Source organism: Colossoma macropomum, unplaced genomic scaffold, assembly GCF_904425465.1.
Source record: "Colossoma macropomum unplaced genomic scaffold, Colossoma_macropomum, whole genome shotgun sequence".
NCBI lineage: Eukaryota > Metazoa > Chordata > Actinopteri > Characiformes > Serrasalmidae > Colossoma > Colossoma macropomum.
Window position 1 is genome coordinate 2,240,103 of NW_023494798.1, and position 24,735 is coordinate 2,264,837.

General features: G+C 40.3%; 1 protein-coding gene across 1 annotated transcript in view; it reads right to left on the reverse strand.

Annotated features, from left to right (window-relative positions):
* The window catches only part of LOC118818323 (leucine-rich repeat-containing protein 49), an 83,279-nt gene that overhangs the window by 35,219 nt on the left and 23,325 nt on the right, over positions 1-24,735 (reverse strand). The window contains exons 9-11 of the mRNA XM_036585555.1: positions 15,114-15,175; positions 12,258-12,405; positions 2,307-2,390 (exon numbers count right to left, since the gene is read on the reverse strand). Coding sequence (XP_036441448.1) covers positions 2,307-2,390; positions 12,258-12,405; positions 15,114-15,175 — 294 coding nt within the window. The remainder of the gene's footprint in view (positions 1-2,306; positions 2,391-12,257; positions 12,406-15,113; positions 15,176-24,735) is intronic.

The following is a 24,735-nucleotide window of genomic DNA, read 5'->3' on the forward strand; positions in this document are numbered from 1 at the left end:
AATCAGTTCGTATGTAGGGGTTAGCAGATACTAAATATTTACACCTCCCCATGAGCTGGTGTAGGTTGTGACGAAACCCATGGCAACCAAAATGTGGCTCATTTGGGGCCCTTCGAGCAGGGTGACGGGAATAACTTTCGCCGTCAGGTGTTAAGAGACAGGCTACATTGTAGATAATTATGAAGATGTGGATATCTATGCCTGATTTCGGTTCAGCCAAGAAATTCTGCTAATAACTGATTTACTTTCTACAGACTTGGAGCACCAGTCAGCGGGAAGCAGAGCTCTGCACCCAGCAGTGTATTGCATTATGTTATTTTGCCACTGAGTGAGTGCACAATGTTGTAGGGGACGCAATTCAGGTACATAAAAGCACTGTTTCCCAGGCCATTTGCAAGGTTTCACTTTCTTTATGTAAGCACATTGGTGACTTCGTCCAAATGCCAATAGGAGCGAGGCAACATAACGTCAGGCGGAAGTTTTATGAAGTAGCTGGGTTTCCAGATGTAGTAGGATGTATCAGTGGCACCCACTTCAAGATAAAAGCCCCCAGCACCTACGAGAATGCTTTTTGTGAACAGGAAAGGGTATCGTTCGATCAATGCACATGAGCTAAAATTTACCAATCTGCTGTTGTGTCGGTTAGCCAGAAACAGTCGTTCAAAAAGCTGCGTATTTTGGTTTTCTCAGGGAAATACTAAAGAATAAACAGACAGTGTCTATAAATAATTAGTTTCATTCCGTTTGTACACATCGTTCTCTTCAAGGCTGAAATTTTTTTTTCATTGAAAAGTCAGCGCAAACGTCCCTTTGTGTTTCCATTGCAGCGGATTTACTGATTGGTCCTGAACGTGTTATCATTATGTTAAAGCTACGTAAGAGTTGTTACTAGTTAAGACACGACTTATGGATTTGTGGTGCAATCAAATTTAATAAAAGGATAGTTTGAAACTAACTAGTGTAACTAAAGACTCCCAATCTTAAGCATAAACGTAAGCAAACCTGGTGCAACCCAGTCCTGAACAGGTTTGTTTTGCCAATAGACCAGCACATCATCTTTTTCTTGGCTTACAGCTTGACCTCTGAACATAGCACTACAGACTGCAAATTCAATGTCATGGACGCATCATCAGAGTGTTTGATTGCTTCTGACTGGTCAGTCCTGGCAAAAGCTAAAGGGTTAGTTTATCCCTAGAGCTATCATGCATGTGTGGATCTGGCTGAATACAGAGAAAAAGATGAAAAATAGTGGCCAGGAAAGCTTGGAAAGTCCTATAATCCTATAATCCTATAGGAGAGGCATATGATTACTGTCCTTAATGATTAACAGCACAGAAACCTGCAGAAACCTCCTCACTCCATTATGATCAGCTGATCATCGTCCATCCTGTTATCCAATCTAATGGCCTTTATTAAATGTAAAAATGTAATTCATCGTAAGCTGTCACAGCAAACGTTTTTAAACCTGGCAACAGCTGTTGTCATAATTTGACAGTTTCAAGGTACTACACTCTTAAAAAGACAATTCTATATAGAACCATGAACACTCAAAGAACCATTTGCATGATAAAAGCGTTCTTTCCGTCATGAAAGTGTTCTTCAGATTGATAAAGAAAGTGCATAAATGTGCTGCAGATGGTTCTATATAGATGTCTTCTGCTGTTACAAGTTTGACATCATAACAACCAACTATAGCACATTCTCCATCAATCTGAAGAACACTTTCATGATGGAAAGAACCGTTTTATCATGCAAAAGATTCTTTGAGTGTTCATGGTTCTATATAGAATCATTTTCTTTACTAAACAACCCTTGAAGGAATCTTTTAGGTGTGTATCAACAGATTAAAATGGCCAAAATTTGTTTTTTATGATTTTATTTTTCTTTGTATTCAGTTTAAGTCATTTATACTTATGTTTTGATTTTTTTGGGGGGTTGGTGTGGGTAAATGAAAGAAAGGCAATAGAGGAGTATATAAAAATGGTATTTGATGACAAATTGTATATGATGATCAGTAAAATCTTGTTCTATTCTATTCTATTGATGTTTAATTCCTGCATTAAGAAAAAAAACACCAGTCCTGAGGAGCTCTCTAAAGAGCAGAGTCACTGCTGGTGGACTTTATACTGCAGTGTTGGCAGAGCAGCAGGTTTAGTGTATTCAGAGAGATGGTGCGAAGCCAGGCCAAGGCTGAAAAATTAGAGAATAAACACGCCGCAGGACTTTGGCATGCGATCAAACTGTAAACAAAAGTGTCCCTTACTGAAAACAAAGGAACTGGAGGGGAAGAGGAGATCAGTGTGTACCTTATGAGCGGCCTGCTTGTGGCTCTCACGTTTCTTCTCATCCTCCTTTCGCGCTAAAAGACTCGCCGCGCGTCTCTCCTCCTCCTGCAGAACATCAGAATCATCAACACTCCACTTTCAGGTCAGCACAGCAGGACCAGGCCAGGTTTTACCCTGGAGCTGGCACAATTGGACACATCTTTCATCCAAAAATATCCAGCCAAGACCTGTTTGATGTCTGAAGCATCTGAGCTTCTTTCGTTTTGCACTGGAGCTACAGGGCTGATAGTGGCAGTGCAAAAAGCAGTTTTTTTAATGTTGAGTCACCTGCTGTTTTCATTTTTAATTTTATTAAGATTTTTCTTATTCTCTCTTTATTCTTTCCAGATTTTTATATTTCATATTTTTTGCTTTTATACTTGTTCTTTAAATGTGTATGCTTTTCATTCATTCATTCATTTATACACCAATCAGGCATAATATTATGACCACCTCCTTGTTTCTACGCTCATTGTCCATTTTATCAGCTCCACTTACTATATAGGTGCACTTTGTAGTTCTACAGTTACAGACTGTAGTCCATCTGTTTCTCTGATACTTTGTTAGCCCCCTTTTACCCTGTTCTTCAGTGGTCAGGACCCCCATGGACCCTGACAGAGCAGACACTATTTGGGTGGTGGCTTATTCTCAGCATTGCAGTAACATTGATGTGGTGGTGGTGTGTTAGTGTGTTGCGCTGGTCTGAGTGGATCAAACACCTCAGTGTCACTGCTGGACTGAGAATAGTCCACCAACCAAAAATATCCAGCCAACAGCGTCCTGTGGGCAGCGTCCTGTGACCACTGGTGAAGGACTAGAGGATGACCAACACAAACTGTGCAGCAGCAGATGAGCTATCATCTCTGACTTTACATCTACAAGGTGGACTGACAAGGTAGAAGTGTCTAATAGAGTGGACAGTGAGTGGACACAGTGTTTAAAAACTCCAGCAGCACTGCTGTGTCTGATCCACTCAGACCAGCGCAACACACACTAACACACCACCACCACGTCAGTGTCACTGCAGTGCTGAGAATGATCCACCACCCAAATAGTACCTGCTCTGTGAGGGTCCATGGGGGTCCTGACCACTGAAGAACAGGGTAAAAGGGGGCTAACAAAGTATCAGAGAAACAGATGGACTACAGTCTGTAACTGTAGAACTACAAAGTGCACCTATATAGTAAGTGGAGCTGATAAAATGGACAATAAGCATAGAAACAAGGAGGCGGTCATAATGTTATGCCTGATTGGTATATAAATATGTTTTAAATGAGTCATAATTGTATATAAAAAAGTTAGTATACTACATGATTCCACACCTATTATATTTAATTTTTTATATAATAATATATTTAATTTTTACCCAACTTTTCTCTCCAATTAGGACATGTCCCATTCCCACTCACTCATGTTCAATTATTATACAATGCTACCAAGCTGGGAATCTGAAGACTAACACGTGCTTCCCCTCAGATACATGACGTGTCAATGCATTTTTTCAAACTACTGTTAACACATCATCACCGGACAGCTCAACACGCTTGGAGGAGAACACTAACTGTCAATTCTGTGACATCAGCTAAAAGACGCTTGCAGTGACTATCGTTGCACTGAGTGACAAGCGAGAGGAAGGACCACCCTACCTACCTAGCTAGACATAGTGAGGACAATTATGCTCTCTCGAACTTCTTTTGCATAGACAGTTGGGCCACTTGTGAGCCCCACAGTGTTGCCACCCATGCAGGGTTTCCCTGGACTGTTGAGGATTTTTCGTTGCCTATCTAGGAAAAAAAAAATTCCATTCCTGGAAGGAAAATGTTCAGGAATCCAAGCATTTCTATTCATTAGTATTTCTTATAAAGTTTAAACTGCTTCTTTTTATCTAGTCAATCCATCCATGTACAAAGAACGGGTCTCAATAGCCCAGATTACCCTTAACATAGGGACAACTGTTTGGGAAAGGTGCACTGCTGGCACTAGGCAGCACTTCAACGTGATAACTGAGGAGATATGGTTCTGAAGCCGAAGAGACATCTATCTGTTATAGACTTCATCATGAGCGCAGCTACTCTTGCTGAATTTGGTAAAAATCAAGCCACTGATCAAGTGTACAGGAATTTTATAGGACTGAGGTGGCAATTCTAGAGCTCCATTATTATTAATAAGTAAAAGGAAGCCTAAACTTCAATTTGATGTGGTTTTCTACATTGTATGACATACTGTTATCTACAAAATGGACAAAGCAAGAAGAGCCTGGGTTCAATTCCCCGGCCAGGTAACCAGCGTCCTTTCTGTGTAGAGATTGCATGTTTTCCCCATGTCTGCATGGTTTTCCTCCCACAGTCCAAAGACATGCAGTCAAGCAAATAAGAGATGCTAAATTGGCCTTAGGTGTGAATGTCTATGTCTGTGTGTTCTCCCTTGTGATGGACTGGTGACCTGTCTAGGGTGTTTCCCTGCCTTCTGTCCAATGAGCGCTGGGATAAGCTCCAGCACCCCCCATGACCCAGGAGGATAAGCGGCTTAGAAAATGTGTGTGTGTGTGTGTGTGTGTGTGTGTTAGATATTTTAGATTACTTAACAGTGCAAAGCAGTTTGAGGAGAGATGATATGCCATGATGTTAATTGGTGCACAGTTATTTTTGCAGTACCTGTACCTGTAGCTACATCAGCCTCCTAGATCTAGTAGCTTGGGGAGCATGGATGTCACGAAGTACCATTATGTGCTGTGTGGGTATGTGTTGAATTAATAAGGAAAATAGCAAAACATACAGGATTTTAGGTTTGAGCAAGTGCGTAAGTGAGAGACAGATCACGTCTTTATGCGTGTGGTGGTGTGAGTTTCCTGACATTATCAGAGAGGATTACCCAAACAATTTGTAGGCCAGATGTTGTGTCTTTTGGCAAGCTGCTGTGTTTTGGCCTTAAATGACAGGAATGAAGCCTGTTTTAGGGTTGCAAGCTAAAGTTATTGCCTCTGAGAGACCAACACCAGACCGATATCGTGGGGCAAGTTATAAGTATTGTGATAAATTATGTTACAATGTGCTTTTCTAAGTGTATCATGAGTATCAACAATACTTCCAGAAAGGGCTGGGAGATGATTAAAAAAAACTCAGTTTTAGCCATCTGTGAATCGGGAATTTGAAAGCTTTGGACTGTCCAGACAGCACATCCTTCCACGACATACACATCAATAGACTGGCTGAGTTTTACTTTGGACAATTTAGAAAAACACAAAGTGGTTTACAATCGATATGTTAGTATATCTATGGCATAAACAAAAGCCTCACTCAGGCAGAAGCATCCACGCGTGCTGAAAGGGCAGATTTTGGTGCTTTTCTTGAGCAGTGTGTCACTAGAATCATCTAGAAAATACACTACGGTGATGTTTCTGACTTGCAAAACCTGAAAAAACAGGAACTTCACAGAAAAAATGAGCTTTCTCAGTCATAATCATAATGCAACTGCTTTTTCAGTAATAATATGGGAACACAGGGAGAATTTGTGGGAACTGTACTGGGTCTTGTGCGGGTAAACTGCAAAGTAAATTTCAAATTCAGCTTAGTTAGAGTTAAATTCCATCATAAAGGTGCATGTTTTTTTCCTTTGGTAATTTTCCCAATTTTTTCATGTCCACTTCCACCCACTAGCTAGGTCTCCCCCAGTCACATGACACTACAGCACGAGGAGGGTGAAAGCTTCCCCCGAAGCCATGTGAAGCCCGTCACCGCAACTGGTTTGAACTGTCACTTACATCACAGGACAGCTGAACACGACTGGAGGAGAGCGCTAACTGCTAATTCTGTTAGCTCGCTGAGCAACGGGGGAGAGGGAGGACCATGCTACCTATCCAAAGAGAGCAAGGCCAATTGTGCTCTGTTGCACTCCTGGCCACGGAGACCAAACTCGTGATCATAAAAGTGCATGTGTGAAAAGGGGCTTATGTCCTTATTTTTGGAATTGACTCCATCAATTCCAGTCACTTGGAATAAGAATCTGAGTCAACGTCAAAATTTCTGGACTACTTCTGGTCCTACTTCCAGAACTGAAACTGCCTGGATCATTAAAGGGACAGATTTAAAGCCTATAAACAACAACGAACTGTTAATATCAACTGCATAAACTGCATAATAACAGGTAGCGGACTTGCGGTCATCTCATTATGTCATTGTCTTATTTAATTCATTTACTTTTTACCAACTATTTTCCCTCCTGTTTACTCTAAAACAAGTTTGCAAACATTGAATAAAAAAAATCAGTTTTTTTTTCGGTGGTACTACTGTATAACTGATGTATTTTGTCCATTCCAACATGTCTGAAAACCTTATGTACCATCAAAATGATAAGTATTGCAATGTTATATTTCTGCATTATCGCCCACACCAGACTCGCCTCTCACGACCTCATTAAAACACATAAACTGTGTCTCTGAATCTTCCTTCACGCTGTCACAACACTGTTGATATTAGATGATTTAATGTAAAACTAAAATCTTACTCTAATCAGAACCCTGACATTCTGTTACTTTTGTCATATTATTTTTGTAAGATAAACATGACGAAATGAATATTTGACTGACTGCCTTCATGTTTCTCAATTGTGCAATGAGCCTGATACTGTAACTGGCATAGGGAAGTGGACAGCCTTAGGCCATAGCTACGAAAACATTCCAAATATTATGACCGGCCCAAACAGTGAACGTGTCAAATGTATTAAATGCGTTCTACAGAAATTAGAGCAGGCCTCGGGTAATTGGGAAAAGTGCTAGCCCTGGAGGCAGTGCGATGCTGGATATCAGTTTTAATGAAAGAAAAAAAAAACTGCCCTCCCTGTAGAACAGTCTGTAACTTGCCCTGCACCATGTTGACACAGACAAGCGTGGGTGGGCCACTCTCTATTTACATAGCAGGCCAGGAGCTGGAAGCACCTCATCAACCTGCCCTAGATTCCCCTTTAGGATCAGCTCGGCTTCTTCTGAAGCAGGAGCTGCTACACTACAACCCCCATGCTTACTTAAAGGGCATATTCTACATTTCTCATAGCGTAACAACACTCCTTATCACATCAATGTGATTGGAAGGGCTAAACAGCTTTAGGCAGAATGGGCCGTTCATGGTTGTGACATCACCATGATGAATTAAAAACGGGCTGTTTTTGCAGACTAGGTTTCAGATTACACTGCAAAAAATAGCATCTTGTCAAGTGAAATGATCTTAAATCTAGTCAATATATTTAATATTTCCTATTATGAGATGGTTGTGCTTTTATTATAAGATTATATAGCTTATATGTAGACATTTTTACTTGTTTCCAGTCTTTTTTTTTAAGTAAAATTATCTCACTACACTGGCAGATAATTTAGCTGGTTTCTAGCACATTTCTTAAAACATGCTAAATTATTTTCCAATATAGTGAGATAGATTTACTTAATAAAATTACTCAAAACAAGTAAAAAATGTCTAAAAATAAGGTAAATCATCTTAAAAACTATCTTAACAGGAGAAATATTACATTTATTGACTATATAAGATCATACTACTTAACAAGATACCATTTTTTTGCAGTGTATGGACAGCATGGACTGGGCATGTTTTGAAACTTTAGCAGTGTTTACTCAGTACATCAAATTCCTATTTAAAAACTAGGATGGTTTTGCTTGTCCATGACATGGCCCCTTTAATTCCTTGCAAACTCAACCAAAACACTGTTTTTTTTTCTTAAATCTGTCCTTCCTACTGATACAGCAAAAACACATGCTTTTAAAATGCTTATAGATTAAGAGACCCTGCAATCTAACGCAATTGTGCAGTGAAACCCCACATGCACACTAGTGAACACACACACTAGGGCGCAGTGAGCACACTTGCCCGAAGCAGTGGGTAGCTCTATCCACGGCGCCCGGGGTTAGGTGCCTTGCTCAAGGGCACTTCAGTCATGTGCTGTCAGCTCAGGGGATCGAGCCGGCAACCTTCCGGTCACAAGGCTGGTTCCCTAACCTCCAGCCCACGACTGGCCCCACAACTCACCAGCCGTCATTTGACTTTAAAGCGCCCATACCATGGAAAACCTTTCCCATTTTTATTAAAACAAGAGTTTGATGTAGTATGTAAACATTGTTACAGTTTCAAAACATGCCATTCACTCTCCAGTCCATATATAGAGGTGAAGTTGCAAAAACAGCCTGTTTTGAACCCACTGTTTTTGTGATGTCACAGAAACCCAGTGCATTTCTACATACCTCCACTTATTCAGACTATAGCAGTTCAGCTCCGCCCCTTCAAGCTGTACAGGACAGCCAATCAGAACAGAACTATCATACATCAGTCTTAAAGGCACAGTGACAAAAAACAGCCTGCTTCTACGGGATAAAGAGAGGTCGGAATTTTGTCATGTGAATATATATTGATATACGGAAATAATATATTGTCATGTAGTGTGTGTAGTCACTCGGTTCATTCACTGGACATGGCATACTTATTTTTGTACTGCACATTATATTTTATGGTTGTCTTAGTATATTTTATTATATATCTTTACTTCTTCTAGTTATGCATCTATATAATAGCTTACAACAAATTTTTTGCTCGTTTTGCTCTTTATTGCTGTGCTGCTGTAATAGATGACTTTTAATAAAGTATATCTATCTAAAAATATAAATGACTGTTTTTGGTACATAAAATCACATAAATGTTATAAGTGCAGGTCAGAGAAAAAATAAAATACAAGAAAAATGTAGGATATGAGCCCTTTAAATGACGTTTTTCTGTCAGTATATCAGTGTCACACACTCAAGGCAAACATGACTAAACCCCAATCCGACCGTAAGTCCTCTTTAAAGCTAGCCTAAGCCTCGTCTCAGTGCAGGAGAGTATAAGTGCTGTTCTGAGTTCAGCTCTGCTCCCCTAATGATAATGACTTCAAGCAGAATTCAATTACCTGACGCTAATCAGCGTCTACATCAGCACAGACGGAGACCGGGAACGGCGAGAACTGCTGACGTCTCTTGAAGCAGCCGTTGTGTTTGTGTGCGCCTTTGATGTTTTTGCTGCTTGCTCAGTGAAAGCTAGGTGATGTCTGAGGAAGGGGGATTGGATGAGTTTTGGAAGGACCGCAGGATCGATCGATGTCTTATTATGGAAAACATTCATTTACTTCAACGTGATCCATAATGCTCTATAATGTTCATATGATCCCCACGCCATTCAGAAAGATTGCAGTACTCCAAAAGAAATGCAAGAGGAGAGACAGAATCTACCAAAAAAGAAGAAACTGGTTGGTGCACGGACAAATAGTTGAATGATACAACAGAACACTGAGTCAATTATAGCTGCAGCCCTTGCATAGAAGACACTACGCAAGGGGTGCTGCATGTGTTAAATCCGGTAAAAGATCAAGTGTGCACAGTCTTCCACTTCCTCAGATGTAATTAACCAGCCAACACTGCAAAAAATGGTATCTCAGCAAGTGAAAACAACTTAAATATGGTAAATATATCTAATATTTCTCATGATGAGACTATTGTAAGTATATTATACGATTATTCCACCTGTTTGTAGACATTTTTTGCTTGTTTTAAGTCATTTTATCTAGTGAAAGTGTCTCATTCAATTAGCAGAACATTACTTGTTTTGAGAAATAATGATAATTTTGCTTATTTCAAGAAACAACAGTTTCATAAGATAAAATCACAAAATACGTAAAATATGTGCAATAATAAGTTAAATAATCTTATAATATTCTTACAACAAGAAATATTAGATGTATTTAATAAATTTCTTGCAGTGAAGATGTTTGGTGTCGAAATTTTGCTTCGTTAGTTTAACACTGGAGCTACAAGGCTAATGTTGCTAACAACATTAAAAGAGTCAATAGTCACCCAAAAGTTTTCTGTAATCCCCTAAACTTCTTTCAACTGCTCAAACGATTCCAGGTCTATATTAGGGTCATTAGGACACAGAAATACATACAACCAACTACAAACAATAAAACTTTATTGTGTAGCTCAACACTGCGGTCAGCCAATGTAGACAATGCTGTGCTGAATTCCGCCTCCCTTGTAGAATCCAGCTCCCCTTCACATTCACTTATGCCACTTAGGCATATAGATGTGAAATTCTATGCACAATTTCTGTTGTTTGCACCTTTAAACATGCATCTTCTAGAAAGCCCAAAAGATACAACACCTGTTTTGTTGATTTTTATAGTTCACAGTAAGCTGTACTGTTCTCTGAAGCCACACTGACATATCTGCACAACCTTAATAAAGAGAAGTATTAGGGATGCATTAGCGAAGAAGACTTGGGTGTCTACTGACTTCTAGTGTTTGACAACAGCGTTAGCCTTATAGCTCAAGCTCTAAACTAAAGATGCAAAATCTGGACACCAAACATGTCTTGGCTGATGGACCACATCTGAGGTAAATGGAAAAATGCTACATTTGATTTTTCACCAAACAAACCCTTTAAGGTATAAAAACAAGCACATGCTCAGAATTGGACACAGTCTGCTTCAAAGCCTTCGGATACAATACACACAGACAAAAACACACACACCCCAGACCAAAACAAGCACACACACACACACAGACTGAATTATTATGCGTATAGACAGAACTGGGATCAAAGCTGAGAGAGGTTTCAGGAGTTTAATGTTGTGGGAGATTAAGGCTGTTTAAGTGTGTAAGTGTCAGTGATTACAATTCTGCTGATCTTTAAGATGAAACAGGCACTTTGCCAGCGGCACAGCTGAACTTGGCTACTGTTACCATACAAAAGAAATACTACATAGAAATACTTATACTTATCTTGTGTGTTTAGGAGTTTATCACTTGCTAACACATCAAAAACAGTTCACGCATTGACTCCTCTAGCTGCTCGAAACCTACATGAAACTAAGCTGCACTTCCACTGAAACTGACTTGAAACTGAACTACAACAGCTGCAACATTCTTCATGAAATAATTTCATGAATCAGTTAACCGAAATGGCTACATTGACTACATTGGCTACACATTCACTCCTCTAGTTGCTCGAAACCTACAAGAAACTAAGCTGCACTTCCACTGAAACTCACTTGAAACTCAACTACAACAGTTGCAACATTCTTCATGAAATAAGTTTCATGAATCAGTTAACCAAAATGGCTACACTGACTACACTGGCTACAAACTGATTCCTCTAGTTGCTCGAAACCTACATAAAACTAAGCTGCACTTCCACTGAAACTTACTTGAAACTGAACTACAATAGTTGCAACATTCTTCATGAAGTAAGTTTCATGAATCAGTTAACCAAAACGGCTACGTTGACTACATTGGCTACACACTGATTCTTTTAGCTGCTCGAAACCTACATGAAACTAAGCTACACTTCCACTGAAACTTACTTGAATCTCAACTACAACAGTTGCAACATTCTTCATGAAATAAGATTCATGAATCAGTTAACCGAAACGGCTACACTGACTACACTGGCTACACATTGACTGCTCTAGCTGCTTGAAACCTACATGAAACTAAGCTGCACTTCTATTGAAACTGACTTGAAACTAAATTATAAGTTGCAACATTCTTAATGAAATAAGATTCATGAATCAGTTAACCAAATCGGCAAAAACACATCACAAGCTGCTAACTTGGTAAACTAATGTGTTGTGTGGGACTTTTTTTCGATTGTTTTTCGATTGCTTCATGTAACTGTCAAGTTGCATGGAAATTACATTGCTAGCAACTTACAGCTTGCAACTGGTTGCATGTAAGTTTCACCGTGTAAAGCCAGCCTAAGTTTAAGCACTTAGGAAAAATGCTTAATCTTGCTCTTCTGCGTCTTTGGACAAAGCTCTACTGCTATTAAATAAATGTGTTGAAACAAAAGATCATTCACACATTTAATCTGGGCTCCGAAAGAACATATTAATGCCCAGACTTACTGTGATGCGCTTCATGTCCAGCAGCCGGAGTGGAAGCACACAGCGCAGCGCGGCCTGTTTGTAGCATGACTCCTGAGCTACAGGGTTCCCATCCAGGGTGAGCTCACACAGAGAGCAGGAGAGTCCCAGACAGGCCAGTTCATCAAAACTGCACACACAGAAAATTTTAAAAGCAGGTAAGAAAAGTCATGTTGTATCTAAAACACTACTGGAGCTGGATGAGTTTTACAAGTGGAGGTCATGTAATGTAATCTGTTACTTGATTGGTCAATTGGGGACCACAGGACAAGCTCAATAACAATAACAACACACGGCCATGTCCATTAAGACGTTTTGCTATTCTATTATTAACATCCAGCTGAGAAGAGCTTTCACTCACAATTATTGCAGTCAGACTGTAAAACTACACACACTGCAGATTCATACTGGATTAAAATCACTCCACAATTATTACTGTCAGACTGTAAAACTACACACTGCAGATTCATACTGGATTAAAATCACTCCACAATTATTACTGTCAGACTGTAAAACTACACACACTGCAGATTCATACTGGATTAAAATCACTCCACAATTATTACTGTCAGACTGTAAAACTACACACACTGCAGATTCACACTGGATTAAAATCACTCCACAATTATTACTGTCAGACTGTAAAACTACACACTGCAGATTCATACTGGATTAAAATCACTCCACAATTATTACTGTCAGACTGTAAAACTACACACACTGCAGATTCATACTGGATTAAAATCACTCCACAATTATTACCGTCAGACTGTAAAACTACACACACTGCAGATTCATACTGGATTAAAATCACTCCACAATTATTACTGTAAAACTACACTCACTGCAGATTCATACTGGATTAAAATCACTCCACAATTATTACAGTCAGACTGTAAAACTACACACACTGCAGATTCATACTGGATTAAAATCACTCACAATTATTACCGTCAGACTGTAAAACTACACACACTGCAGATTCATACTGGATTAAAATCACTCCACAATTATTACCGTCAGACTGTAAAACTACACACACTGCAGATTCATACTGGATTAAAATCACTCCACAATTATTACCGTCAGACTGTAAAACTACACACACTGCAGATTCATACTGGATTAAAATCACTCCACAATTATTACCGTCAGACTCTAACTCAAACTCTACTTAAACTTTCTCATAGGTCCTTTCCACACTAGTATACCTCTTAATAATAAATATAGACCACTAGATACAGTAGCCAAGTCCCTCTACCTACACAAAAGGGAGAAGAGAAGAGAAGAGAAGAGAAGAGAAGGGAAGAGAAGAGAAGAGAAGAGAAGAGAAGAGAAGAGAAGAGAAAGTCAGGACCCAACAAATTTTGTGGTGTTGATTTTAAGTGGCTATAAATTCTGATAACAGATCATTTTAACCTATTTATTTTCATATTTATTTGTATTTTAAATATGACACAAATATACAACACAAATATAATCATTTTATTTACTATAGCTTTTACATGTAATGCTAATGATGGTAAAACAGCAGTAAATCTGAAACTGGACTATCTTCAGCCAAAAGTTCCTTTTAAAAGTGTAGCAAAACAACGTCTCAGACATCAAGCAGAATATTCATAATTATTTAATGCATTAGCTTTCTGTGTGGTTTATCAAGCTTTCAGAGACATTAAACGCTAGATAAGTTTCCCTACACTCTTAAAAAGATGGCTCTTAAAGGGTTCCTCAGTAAAGAAATTGGTTCTATATAGAACCATAAACACTCAAATAACCGTTTACATGATTAAAGGTTCCTCAGATTGATGGAGAATGTGCTGTAGATGGTTCTATATTGAACCAAAAAAGGTTCCACTACTGCAAGAAGCCAAAGAACCCTTTTTTGGTTCTATATAGACCACTTTTTGCTAAGAGTGTAGAATAGAGCACTTCACATCAAACCACTCTAAATGACTTTATTCACATCTTACAGACTTTAATAAAATAAAATGGGGGCAGAGCTTCACAGAATTCATTGTGGTTTTGTTTTCTATCATTATTTTCTGCTAATACTGTTATTTTTTATAATTACTGCTCTGCTTTCATAATTTATACCATATTTTTTTATTATCAGTGCTTCTTAGTGATATAATTTGCAGGGCCAGATTATTGGCCAATATTATTGGCCATCTGATATATCGGACGGGCCCTAGAAACAATACAGCACAAGACACAATCGGAGTCATTCTCTTCCTTTCTCCTGACTGTTCATTGTCAAAGGTTTCTGAGAGCTCTTGTCCAGGCCAATCCAGCACTAATGGGCCCTAAATCACAGGCCTGACTCTTCTAACTAGAGAGGGTAAAAGCAAGCCTGCTGGGGCTGACCGCTCACTGCCCCTCACCTCACCCACGCACACCTTTTCCATCCTCTACTGATAAACTGCAGAGTCACGCTTTCTTTCTCTCCTTCTCTTTCAGCTTCATTTCATACATGATGTAAATCCAAAGCTGTAGACGGTGGCAGCATGACACGGCAAAATCCAGGACAAAGGATTTCAGCTGGATTAACAGGACAAACTGTAATGCCCAAAATAAACACAGGCAGACCTACCAGCAGTGGAGAGATTTCCTTAGCAACCACACCATCCTCACTCTGACACCACACCGAAACAACTAACCGCCCTCATTCACTTTACCATGGTTACCGAAACTGCACATAATATAGTGCAATCCTTTACACGTGGGTGGGAGGGAAAAAAAGCTGTCTACCTCAGCACTTTTTTCTGCAGCAATATTGGGGGCCCAAGCAACAATCTCAGACAGGAGGGGGTTAAAATAGCGGCACTTTTCTTTTCTTACCTGCTGATGCTGTTGGAGCTGAGGAAGAGACGCTGGAGACAGGGCAGCCGGTCCACCTCCGTCTACAAACAGACAGACAGAGAGAGAGAGAGAGGGATGAAAAGAGCAAAAAGAGATGCTGCAGCAGTCTCCTCGTGCAGCTGAAAGCTCTTACCATTCAGCCCAGTCACCTTGCAGTGCCGGCACACTGCTCCATCCGGCCAGCACGCGCACACACACAGGCTGCTGCGGCTGCTCAGGGAGGGGCAGTAACAGAGCGCAGGAGGTGAGGGGGAGGAGGAGAAAGAGAGAGAGAGGCAGAGACAGAGAGAGAGAGAGAGAGAGAGAGAGAGAGAGAGAGAGAAAGAAGAGGGGGGAGTAAGGGGGGCTAATGCAGAGACAGCCACTGCAGGGAGATGCTCACACAGCGCATGCACGCACACACTCGCGTCTACACACACACACACACACAGTCAGCGGGAGGTGGCGAATGGCAGAGATGTTCCGGCAGATGACGTTTGCAGCGGAAGAGATTGGAAGTGCTAATGAGGGGGATCTGTTTAACGATTAGCCTGTGTGCGTGCCTAGATGGGTGGGTGGGTGATTGTATCAGAAAACGTGGAGGATAGAATAGTAGAATAGTAGGCCAGACAGAGGGAGACAATGACAGACTGAGAGACAATCCTATGGATAATCATATATATATATATATATATGATTATCCATAGGATTGTCTCTCAGTCTGTCATTGTGTATATATATATATATATATATATATATATATATATATAGCGAGAGAGAGAGAGAGAGAGAGAGAGGGGTGTATTATGATAATACAGCGTGCAGCACTATGTAATATTAATATTAATTTTGTGCTACTTTGTTAGTATTAAGCATTTTTTCATAGCTTTGGAAACAATTATTAATTATTAATGTCATCAAAGCAATTTCAATCTAAACCTGTACCTGAGAAACAATAAGGGAGCGACAAAGACAGGGTGAGAGAGAGAGAGACTGGGAGACAGAGAGAGAGAGAGAGAGAGAGAGAGAGACTGGGAGAGACAGAGAGAGAGAGAGAGAGAGAGAGAGAGAAGCAGGAAGGGGAGAAAAGGATAAAAAGAGAGGGAGGAAGGGAGTTAAGGGGAGAGAGAGAATGAGAGAAAGAGAGAAAGAAGGAGAGAGAGAAGCAGGAAGGAGAGCTAGGAATAAAAAGAGAAGGAGGAAGGGGAGAAAGGGATAAACAGATAAAGAAGGGAGCGAGATAGAAGGAAGTGAGAAACAGGGAGATAGAGAGGGAAGGAGAAAAAGGGAAAGAGAGAAGCTGGAAGGGGGGAAGGAATAAAAAGAGGAAGAGAAAGGGAGCAAAAGAAGGGGGGAGAAAGAAAGTGAGGGAGCGAGAGAGAGAAGCAGGAAGGGGAGAAAGGGAGAAAAACAGAAGGTGGAGATGAGTGAGAGAGAGAGGGGGAGAGAGTGTGAGAGAGAAGAGAGAGAGATAGAGAAGCAGGAAGAGCAGAAAGAGATGAAAAGAGAAGGAGGAAGGGTGTAAGAGTAAGAGAAAGAAAAAGAGGTAGGGGGGAGAGAGAAAAAGAGGAGAGAGACAAAGAGAGAAAGAGAGAGAGCCAGAGAGAGGATGAGGGGATAAAGCTGTGCGCCTGGCAGATGAGGACACAGTCAGTCAGAGGGTCACAGGGGACGCCAGCTCTCTGCAGCCGCTTCTTTATTCCATCTACTCTGATTGTGAGCGCGCGCATCAGGGATCAGGGCTGAGATGCTGTGATCAGAGAGAGTTACGCATCCACTCCCACTCATTACGCATCCACTCCCACTCACGCAATATCTCTGTTCAATGCTGAAAGTCTTGAGTCAGCACTAACTGCCGAGTGTGGCTTCCTGCCCTCAACACCTCTTGCACTGCCAACATTCAGCACCGCGCAAACACGCCGAGGCTTTCACTCCCTGGCGCGCTGCTCACAGGCAACACATACGGACTGACAATAACACCAGTACCACTAACCATTAATGAAGCTTTAGACATACACTCTTACCCGTGACCTCAGTCCCCCTGCTTTACCATCTCCACTGTTTTGTTAGGTCAGTTTCCCTTGTGCTCCTCATATCTTCCTCAGCATTCCTGAACTATTTCGCCTATCAGGAAATGAAATGCTAAACCTGCAATAAAAGTTGCAAATTATTAAATTATTATAAATCTTTTAGGGGGCCAAGGCCCAATCCTATTTCACCCCTTACCCCTACCACTGAGCCCTTAGCCCTCTGCTGTGTGCTTTCTCTTCTAGGGGTAGGGCATCACGATTTTTGTTGAGATAGAGGGGTAGGACGAAGTGTTGGGGCTACATGGCCCTCCAAACTAAGGTTTTGCAGAGAAACACTCCAAACGAAGTTTATGAGGAAAAAAAAAAAAGAATAACAGCAAGATGGCTGCGCAAGAGAACAAAGAAACCCACAAATGTGAGAATTTTCTCTGTTAACAAAATATAATAACCGCTGTATTATCTTAGTTTAATGTCCTTTCAGTGTATTATGGGTTTTTTCTTCATAACAAGAATAAAAACTTGCTAGTAGTATGCCAATGTCTTGGTAGCTAGCTAAATTTCCCGTTCCACCTTAAATGGTGCAGCAGTTACATTCGGGCCATTTAAGGCGGAACAGGGAAATTTGAGTGGGAAGCTGGCAAATAGCTGACTTCAGCTTTATATCATCGAAGAAATAGGAGTGGGCAACAATAAATAATTGCCCCCCCCCCCCTTCGAAGGCAAATAATGGCCTAAATTTAACCAAAGCCCAGCAGTGAGGTTGCTGAAGTTTACCCTCCTCTGCTGTCACTGCTGACTGGCAGGGTCGCCTACAGAGCAGCGCTGGTACGCTGTTAATGAAGTAATGTTGTTTTTATTTGAGGGTTGTTCCATTTTGTAGGGAAGAGTTCAACCACTACCCGCTTGTATCTCAGTTCCAGGGCAAGGTGACACTCGAAAACAAGGGGTAGGGGTAAAGATAAGAAATGGGATTGAGCCCAAGAGTGGTGCTTCTGTCTGTGCAAACAATTAAAGAATGCATCAAAGCATTTAACAGCTGGCATCTGCCTTCTCCAAAAGCTCCAGGATCAGACTGGACGCTCCAAACACACTGTGCTGCTCTGTATTTTGGACGGTGGAGCTCACTGTTGTGTGTCCAGCAGGTAAAGACTGCAGCAAATGTGTGACTGCTCAATCTGCCTGTTTGAATAGGCTGGATTCCAGGTTCTAACCACTCTGCACTGTGTCGCCTGAGTTGCGCCCTGTGTTCGTGCCTTGTTTGACCCCTAGCTGGGCTGCTTTTATTGTGTAACGGGCATGACGACCTCCAGAGCGCCACCCGCTCTCTCTTACATAAATCTGATCTGTCAGAACTGGCACGCAAGGACACAACAGACCGTGCAAAGCTACAGTGGAAAGCAAAGACTCAACGCTGCAATAATACAGTAAAGAAACACAAACCATATATGGGCATGCAAAAGTTTAGGCACCCGTTGTGAAATTACATGCTTTATTGATTTTCTAAGTGAAAATGAGTTAATATATCCTATACAGAGAACACACTACTGCACATTTTAATGCACAATTACTGTTTCTTGGGTGAATTTGATATATTGGGGGTAAAAATAAGAAATGTGACCTGTGTAAAAAGTAGCCTCATTTTATATGTTTGTTTTTTCCAATATGTTAAACTCAGGAAATACTTAGACATTGTGCCCTAAAATAAGCAAAAAAATTTAAATATAAGTGTGCTTACTGTACAGGATGTAATTAAAGTTTTGCGTATGATTGTATGCACCTCATATGTCGAACACAAGTCACAATCCCAGCTGGCCCGTAAAAATATTTAGATTTTCTATTACATACATACATACATATATATATATATATATGTATGTATGTTAATATTAATAAATATATATATATTTCTATTTCACAATGCACTCCACTACAATTCCCAGCATGCACTGCAAGGTATGTGCGCTACAATGTGTGCTCAGATCCCTGCCAAAAAACAATCTATGGGACAGCAGTTACACCACAGTTCTATACAATTCCACCCCAGACATATCACCAAACACACTAGCTTTGCTTCAGCTGCAGTTCAACCAACATAAACACCCAAAATTGAACCCAAGAATGAATGAACGTGCAGTAAAGATGCCAGGAGTCTAGATTAAGCACATAGGTTGGTTTAAAAGAACAATGGCCAGTTTGGGTTAAAGCAAAATGTTATTTAAAAATGAAATAAAATAATGAGCGTCCTCGGGCCCACGGATTTTTCAATTTTCAATTTAGCGGTTGAGTTTGACACCCCTGGTATACACCATGTCTTCCAAAACTAGTGAAGAAGTTACACAAAGTTTGTGAAGTTTGTAATATTGTGGCAAGTTTGGCAATGAGCGGTATAAGGAAAACATGATGCATTGTAGGTTAGTTACTACAGGAATAAATGACGGGTGAATTGCTCTGGGCGTGGAGGGCCAAAGTTCTGCACTGATTTAAATTTTCCTTGCTTTTTTTTAAATAAATGTTTAAACACTGTTAAAAATGTACTATTCACTCCCACATTCATGAAGTTCAAATATGGAAATTAGCAACTTAAATGGCCAGGAACAGCAAGCGGAGCCAAACTTTTATTCTACTATAATGTAAGTATACATCGATCAGGCATAACATTATGACCACCTCCTTGTTTCTACACTCATTGTCCATTTTATCAGCTCCACTTACTATATAGGTGCACTTTGTAGTTCTACAGTTACAGACTGTAGTCCATGTGTTTCTCTGATACTTTGTTAGCCCCCTTTTACCCTGTTCTTCAGTGGTCAGGACCTCCATGGACCCTCACAGAGCAGGTACTATTTGGGTGGTGGATCATTCTCAGCACTGCAGTAACACTGACATGGTGGTGGTGTGTTAGTGTGTGTTGTGCTGGTCTGAGTGGATCAGACACAGCAGTGCTGCTGGAGTTTTTAAACACCTCAGTGTCACTGCTGGACTGAGAATAGTCCACCAACCAAAAATATCCAGCCAACAGCGTCCTGTGGGCAGCGTCCTGTGACCAACACAAACTATGCTGACACACATGAGCTGCTGTCTCTGACTTTACATCTACAAGGTGGGCCAACAAGGTAATAGAATGGGCAGTAAATGGACACAGTGTTAAAAAACTCCAGCAGCACTGCTGTGTCTGATCCACTCAGACCAGCACAACACACACTAACTCACCACCACCACGTCAGTGTTACTGCACTGCTGAGAATGATCCACCACCCAAATAGTACCTGCTGTCTGAGGGTCCATGGGGGTCCTGACCACTGAAGAACAGGGTAAAAGGGGGCTAACAAAGTATCAGAGAAACAGATGGACTACAGTCTGTAACTGTAGAACTACAAAGTGCACCTATATAGTAAGTGGAGCTGATAAAATGGACAATGAGTGTAGAAACAAGGAGGTGGTCAGAATGTTATGCCTGATCGGTGTATGTTGAAGCAAATAAAAAGCTGGTACTGGTACATAAAAGCACACTCATCACAAGCGAGATATAGCAAAAAAGAACAATAAGCAAGGGAAATACAGAACATGTGTCCTTTAATGAACAGTTTAGTAGGTTCTGGATTACATTCCTCCTGGACCAGGACCTCAGTTACTACGTGTGAATTCTAAAAAAGCTGGGACAGTATACGAAATGCTAATAAAAGCAGAAAGCAGTGATTAGTAAATTCAGTCTGACCTGTTTTAAATTGAAAATGATACAAAAACACTATATTTTACGTTCTACCACATGAACCTTATTTTTTTTTGTAAACATACACTCCACTCCAAATTTGATGCCTGCAACATGTTCCAAAAAAGTTTGGTCGGGAGCATGTTTACCAGTGTGTTGCATCACCTTTCCTTACAACAGCACTTAACAAATGCCTGGGGACTGAAGACACAAACTGACCTAGTTTTAAAAGTTTTAAAATGTGTTCAGCGTTAATGGTGCGTTCACAGGTGTGCACTAAAACACCCTCATATAATGACAGACACTGGCATTTGAACTTTACACTGGTAACAGTCTGGATGGTCGTTTTCTTTTTCGGTCTGGAAAACACGACGTCCATTTTTCCATAAACTATCTAGAAGATGGACTCGTCAGACCACAATACAGATTTCCACTGTGTGTTAGTCCATTTTAGATGAGTCCAGAGAAGTGTTTCTGAAAGATGATGACGAATGATTTCCACTGTGCATAGTACAGTCTTAGCTTGTATTTGTGGATACAGTGACAGATGGTGTTTTTTCAAAGTATATATTTTAATTTAGTTTTACTCCAGTGCTGTCTGAAGGACTGAACGTGGTTTTCAGTCTTTTTCCTTTACGCACAGAGACTTCTCTGGATTCCCTGAATCTTTTGGCAATATTATGAACTATAGAGGGTGAAATACCTAAAGTCTTTGATGATTGCATCATCTGTTTAAGAAGTTTTTACAACATTTTACAGTTCCTAATCTTAATTTGCCAACTTTTTTGGAATTGCTGCAGGCATCAATTTCAGAATGAACATGTCTTTACAATAAACAATCACTGCTTTCTGTTTTTATTTGCATTTCACATACTGCCCCAACTATTTTAGAATTGGGCTTGTATTGCACTAACAGACCAAAATGATCTGAGCTGATGATCTATTCGGCTCCACTCTGTGTAACCAAAGAGATAACATTCATGTGTGGACGGCAATACAGCCTTTCACAGACGCTATTGGTAAAATCTCTTCCGTCCGGCACAAGGCTACGCTTGGCTCTCATCAAGGTCATACAGGCTTATTGCCTCTCAAACAAAAATAGAACACAAAGAGTCACATCGGTCATCGGGTTCCAAAACTGAGTCAGGCCTGTAAACATCAGAACAGCATATGCTTATGATGGAAGATCAGAGGCAGAGAATAAAGCAAGAAACACCCTTCATCCATCTCTCTCTCTCCGTCTCCCCAATTCTCTGAATGGCCGTGTCTATATTTAGCCACAGTGTCCCAGACAGAATATGACATCATCGTTCAGCTGATGTGGTTCTTACCAAAAACCCACCAATCAGAGAGGGGCAGACAGACAGACAGACAGAGACAACGCACTGTATAATCGTCCTGACTGATTTTCTTTAAATCAAATAAATATTTCTTTTTTTCTTATTTATAGACTTTTCAGTTTATTCATCAACAGCTATCAAGTCAGAAAACACTTGTCAATCATATCCGCTTAGAAATCCGCTCATTTCATAGCTTCTTACTTCCTCTGCTCGACACATCTGGATAATGAGCTGAATATGTGATTAAACGTTGTGAGAGGTTTCTGCTACACTGCTCTCTCTGGAGAGGACCGGTGCAGCAGGAATAGCCCTAAAGCAGGTCTGCAGAATATGTATTATATTATGACATTATATGATGATATATTGTGTTACTTAACAAAATACTTTCAGGCAAAACATTTAGCTTTTAACGGTCTTAACAACAAATTATTAGTCAGTGAATCAGCAGGAACTAAACAAACAAATAAAATAAGTTAGGACAGGGATGCCCATACCAGCGCTCTTTTTCAGAAGGCAGGAAACGCTCTGGACAGGTTGCCAGTCCATCATGGGGCAGAAACATAGATAGACATATTCACACATTCACACCTAGGGGTGACTTGGCATCTCCAGTTGGCCTGACTGCATGTCTTTGGACTGTGGGGGGAAACTGGAGCACCTAGAAACCCACACAGACATGGGGAGAACATGCTGACTCAGCACAGAAAGGTTGACCGGCCGGGGAATCGAACCCAGATCCTTCAATGCTGTGAGGCAACAGCGTTACCCAGTGTTCTCTATAAGGTTTAACTCTAGACTCTGATCAGGCCAAAGACAACAGTAAAAAACATTAGTATTTTGGGCTTACATATTTTGCATATTAGAACATCTGATTAACAAGCCACAGTCATGACTGAAAAGGGACAACTAGACTGCAAAAGAATCAGACAAGGCTGCCCACTATCACCATTCTGGTACAACCCTTATGCAAAACATTTAAATTTTCCTTGCTTTTTTAAAATAAATGTTTAAACACTGTTAAAAATGTACTATTCACTCCCACAAAATAATGAAGTTCAAATATGGAAATCAGCAACTTAAATGGCCAGGAACAGCAAGCGGAGCCAAACTTTTATTCTACTATAAAGTAAGTATACACCGATCAGGCATAACATTCTGACCACCTCCTTGTTTCTACGCTCATTGTCCATTTTATCAGCTCCACTTACCATATAGGTGCACTTTGTAGTTCTACAGTTACAGACTGTAGTCCATCTGTTTCTCGGCACACTTTGTTAGCCCCCTTTTACCCTGTTCTTCAGTGAACCCCTCCTTATCTTTACTTCTGAAAGACTCAGGGATGCTTCTTTACACACACTCATGTTACTGACCTGTTGCCAACTAACCACCAGGTGTTTTTTTAGCATTACACAACTTTACCAGCCTTTTGTTGCCCCTGTCCCAACTTTTTCCGAACTGTTTTGGAACGTGTTGTTGGCATCAAATTCAAAACGGGCAAATATTTTTCAAAAAACAATAACATTTCTCAGTTTTACCATTTGATATGTTGCCTTTGTACTATTTTCAATTAAATTTAGGGTTTAAATGATTTGCACATCACTGCATTTTGTTTTTATTTACATTTTGCACAGCGTCCCAACTTTTTTGGAAATGGGGTTGCAATAAACAAATATGATATTAATTTATTTTCACTTTTAGTTTCAGCATTTAGGCCAAAAAAGATGAAGCCATCATCTAAGCAGTATTTGTACTCTCCCTCTTTCTAATAAAGCTCCTGGATGCTCCTTCCAGCTCTAAAACTCCAGAGGGAAATACAGATACTGGCCACTGTTGGGATTCCAGTCTGATTTTATCACATGCTCTAAGCTTGGTGTGTAAAAGGAAGGCATGTCTGAGCATCTAAGGATGTGTGCTCACATGTGGTTTATAATGACTTTAGGATGCCAAAGAAAAACAACTCAATTACAGCCTTATTTAGTGATCTGCCTCCCTCTCCTTCTCTCTTTCCCTCTTTCTTTCTCCCTCCCTCTTTCTTCTTTATTAACCACACATTATTTAGTAACAATAACAACCTTATGACCAAAACAAGCAAGCCTAATCCTCCAGCACTGTGGCAAAGCAGGATAAAACCACCAAAAGTAAAACCAGAAACTCAACAAAAAATAGCAGATTAGTCGTGTGACAGCTGCATTCAGCAAAGATGATGGCTGAACGGAACAACAGGCAGCAGGAATAACATCTGGTAGGGAAACTGTCATTTGTGGGTGGGCAATATGAGGATATGTTATCATGAGAAATCACACAGTACAATTATACAGAGCCTGTAATCAACAACAACCAGTGCACAGTAACTGCATAAACTGCATAGCAACAAGTAGCTGACTGGATGTCAGCCCATAATGTCATTGTTATTTTGCTAAACTGTTCCATAAATGTTATTATTTATATTCAATTGTATTAATTTCTCCCAGTCATCTGTTTAAAAAAATAATGAAAAAAATTGTACTTTTTTAAATGTGACACTGCTGATTAACTGTGCATTT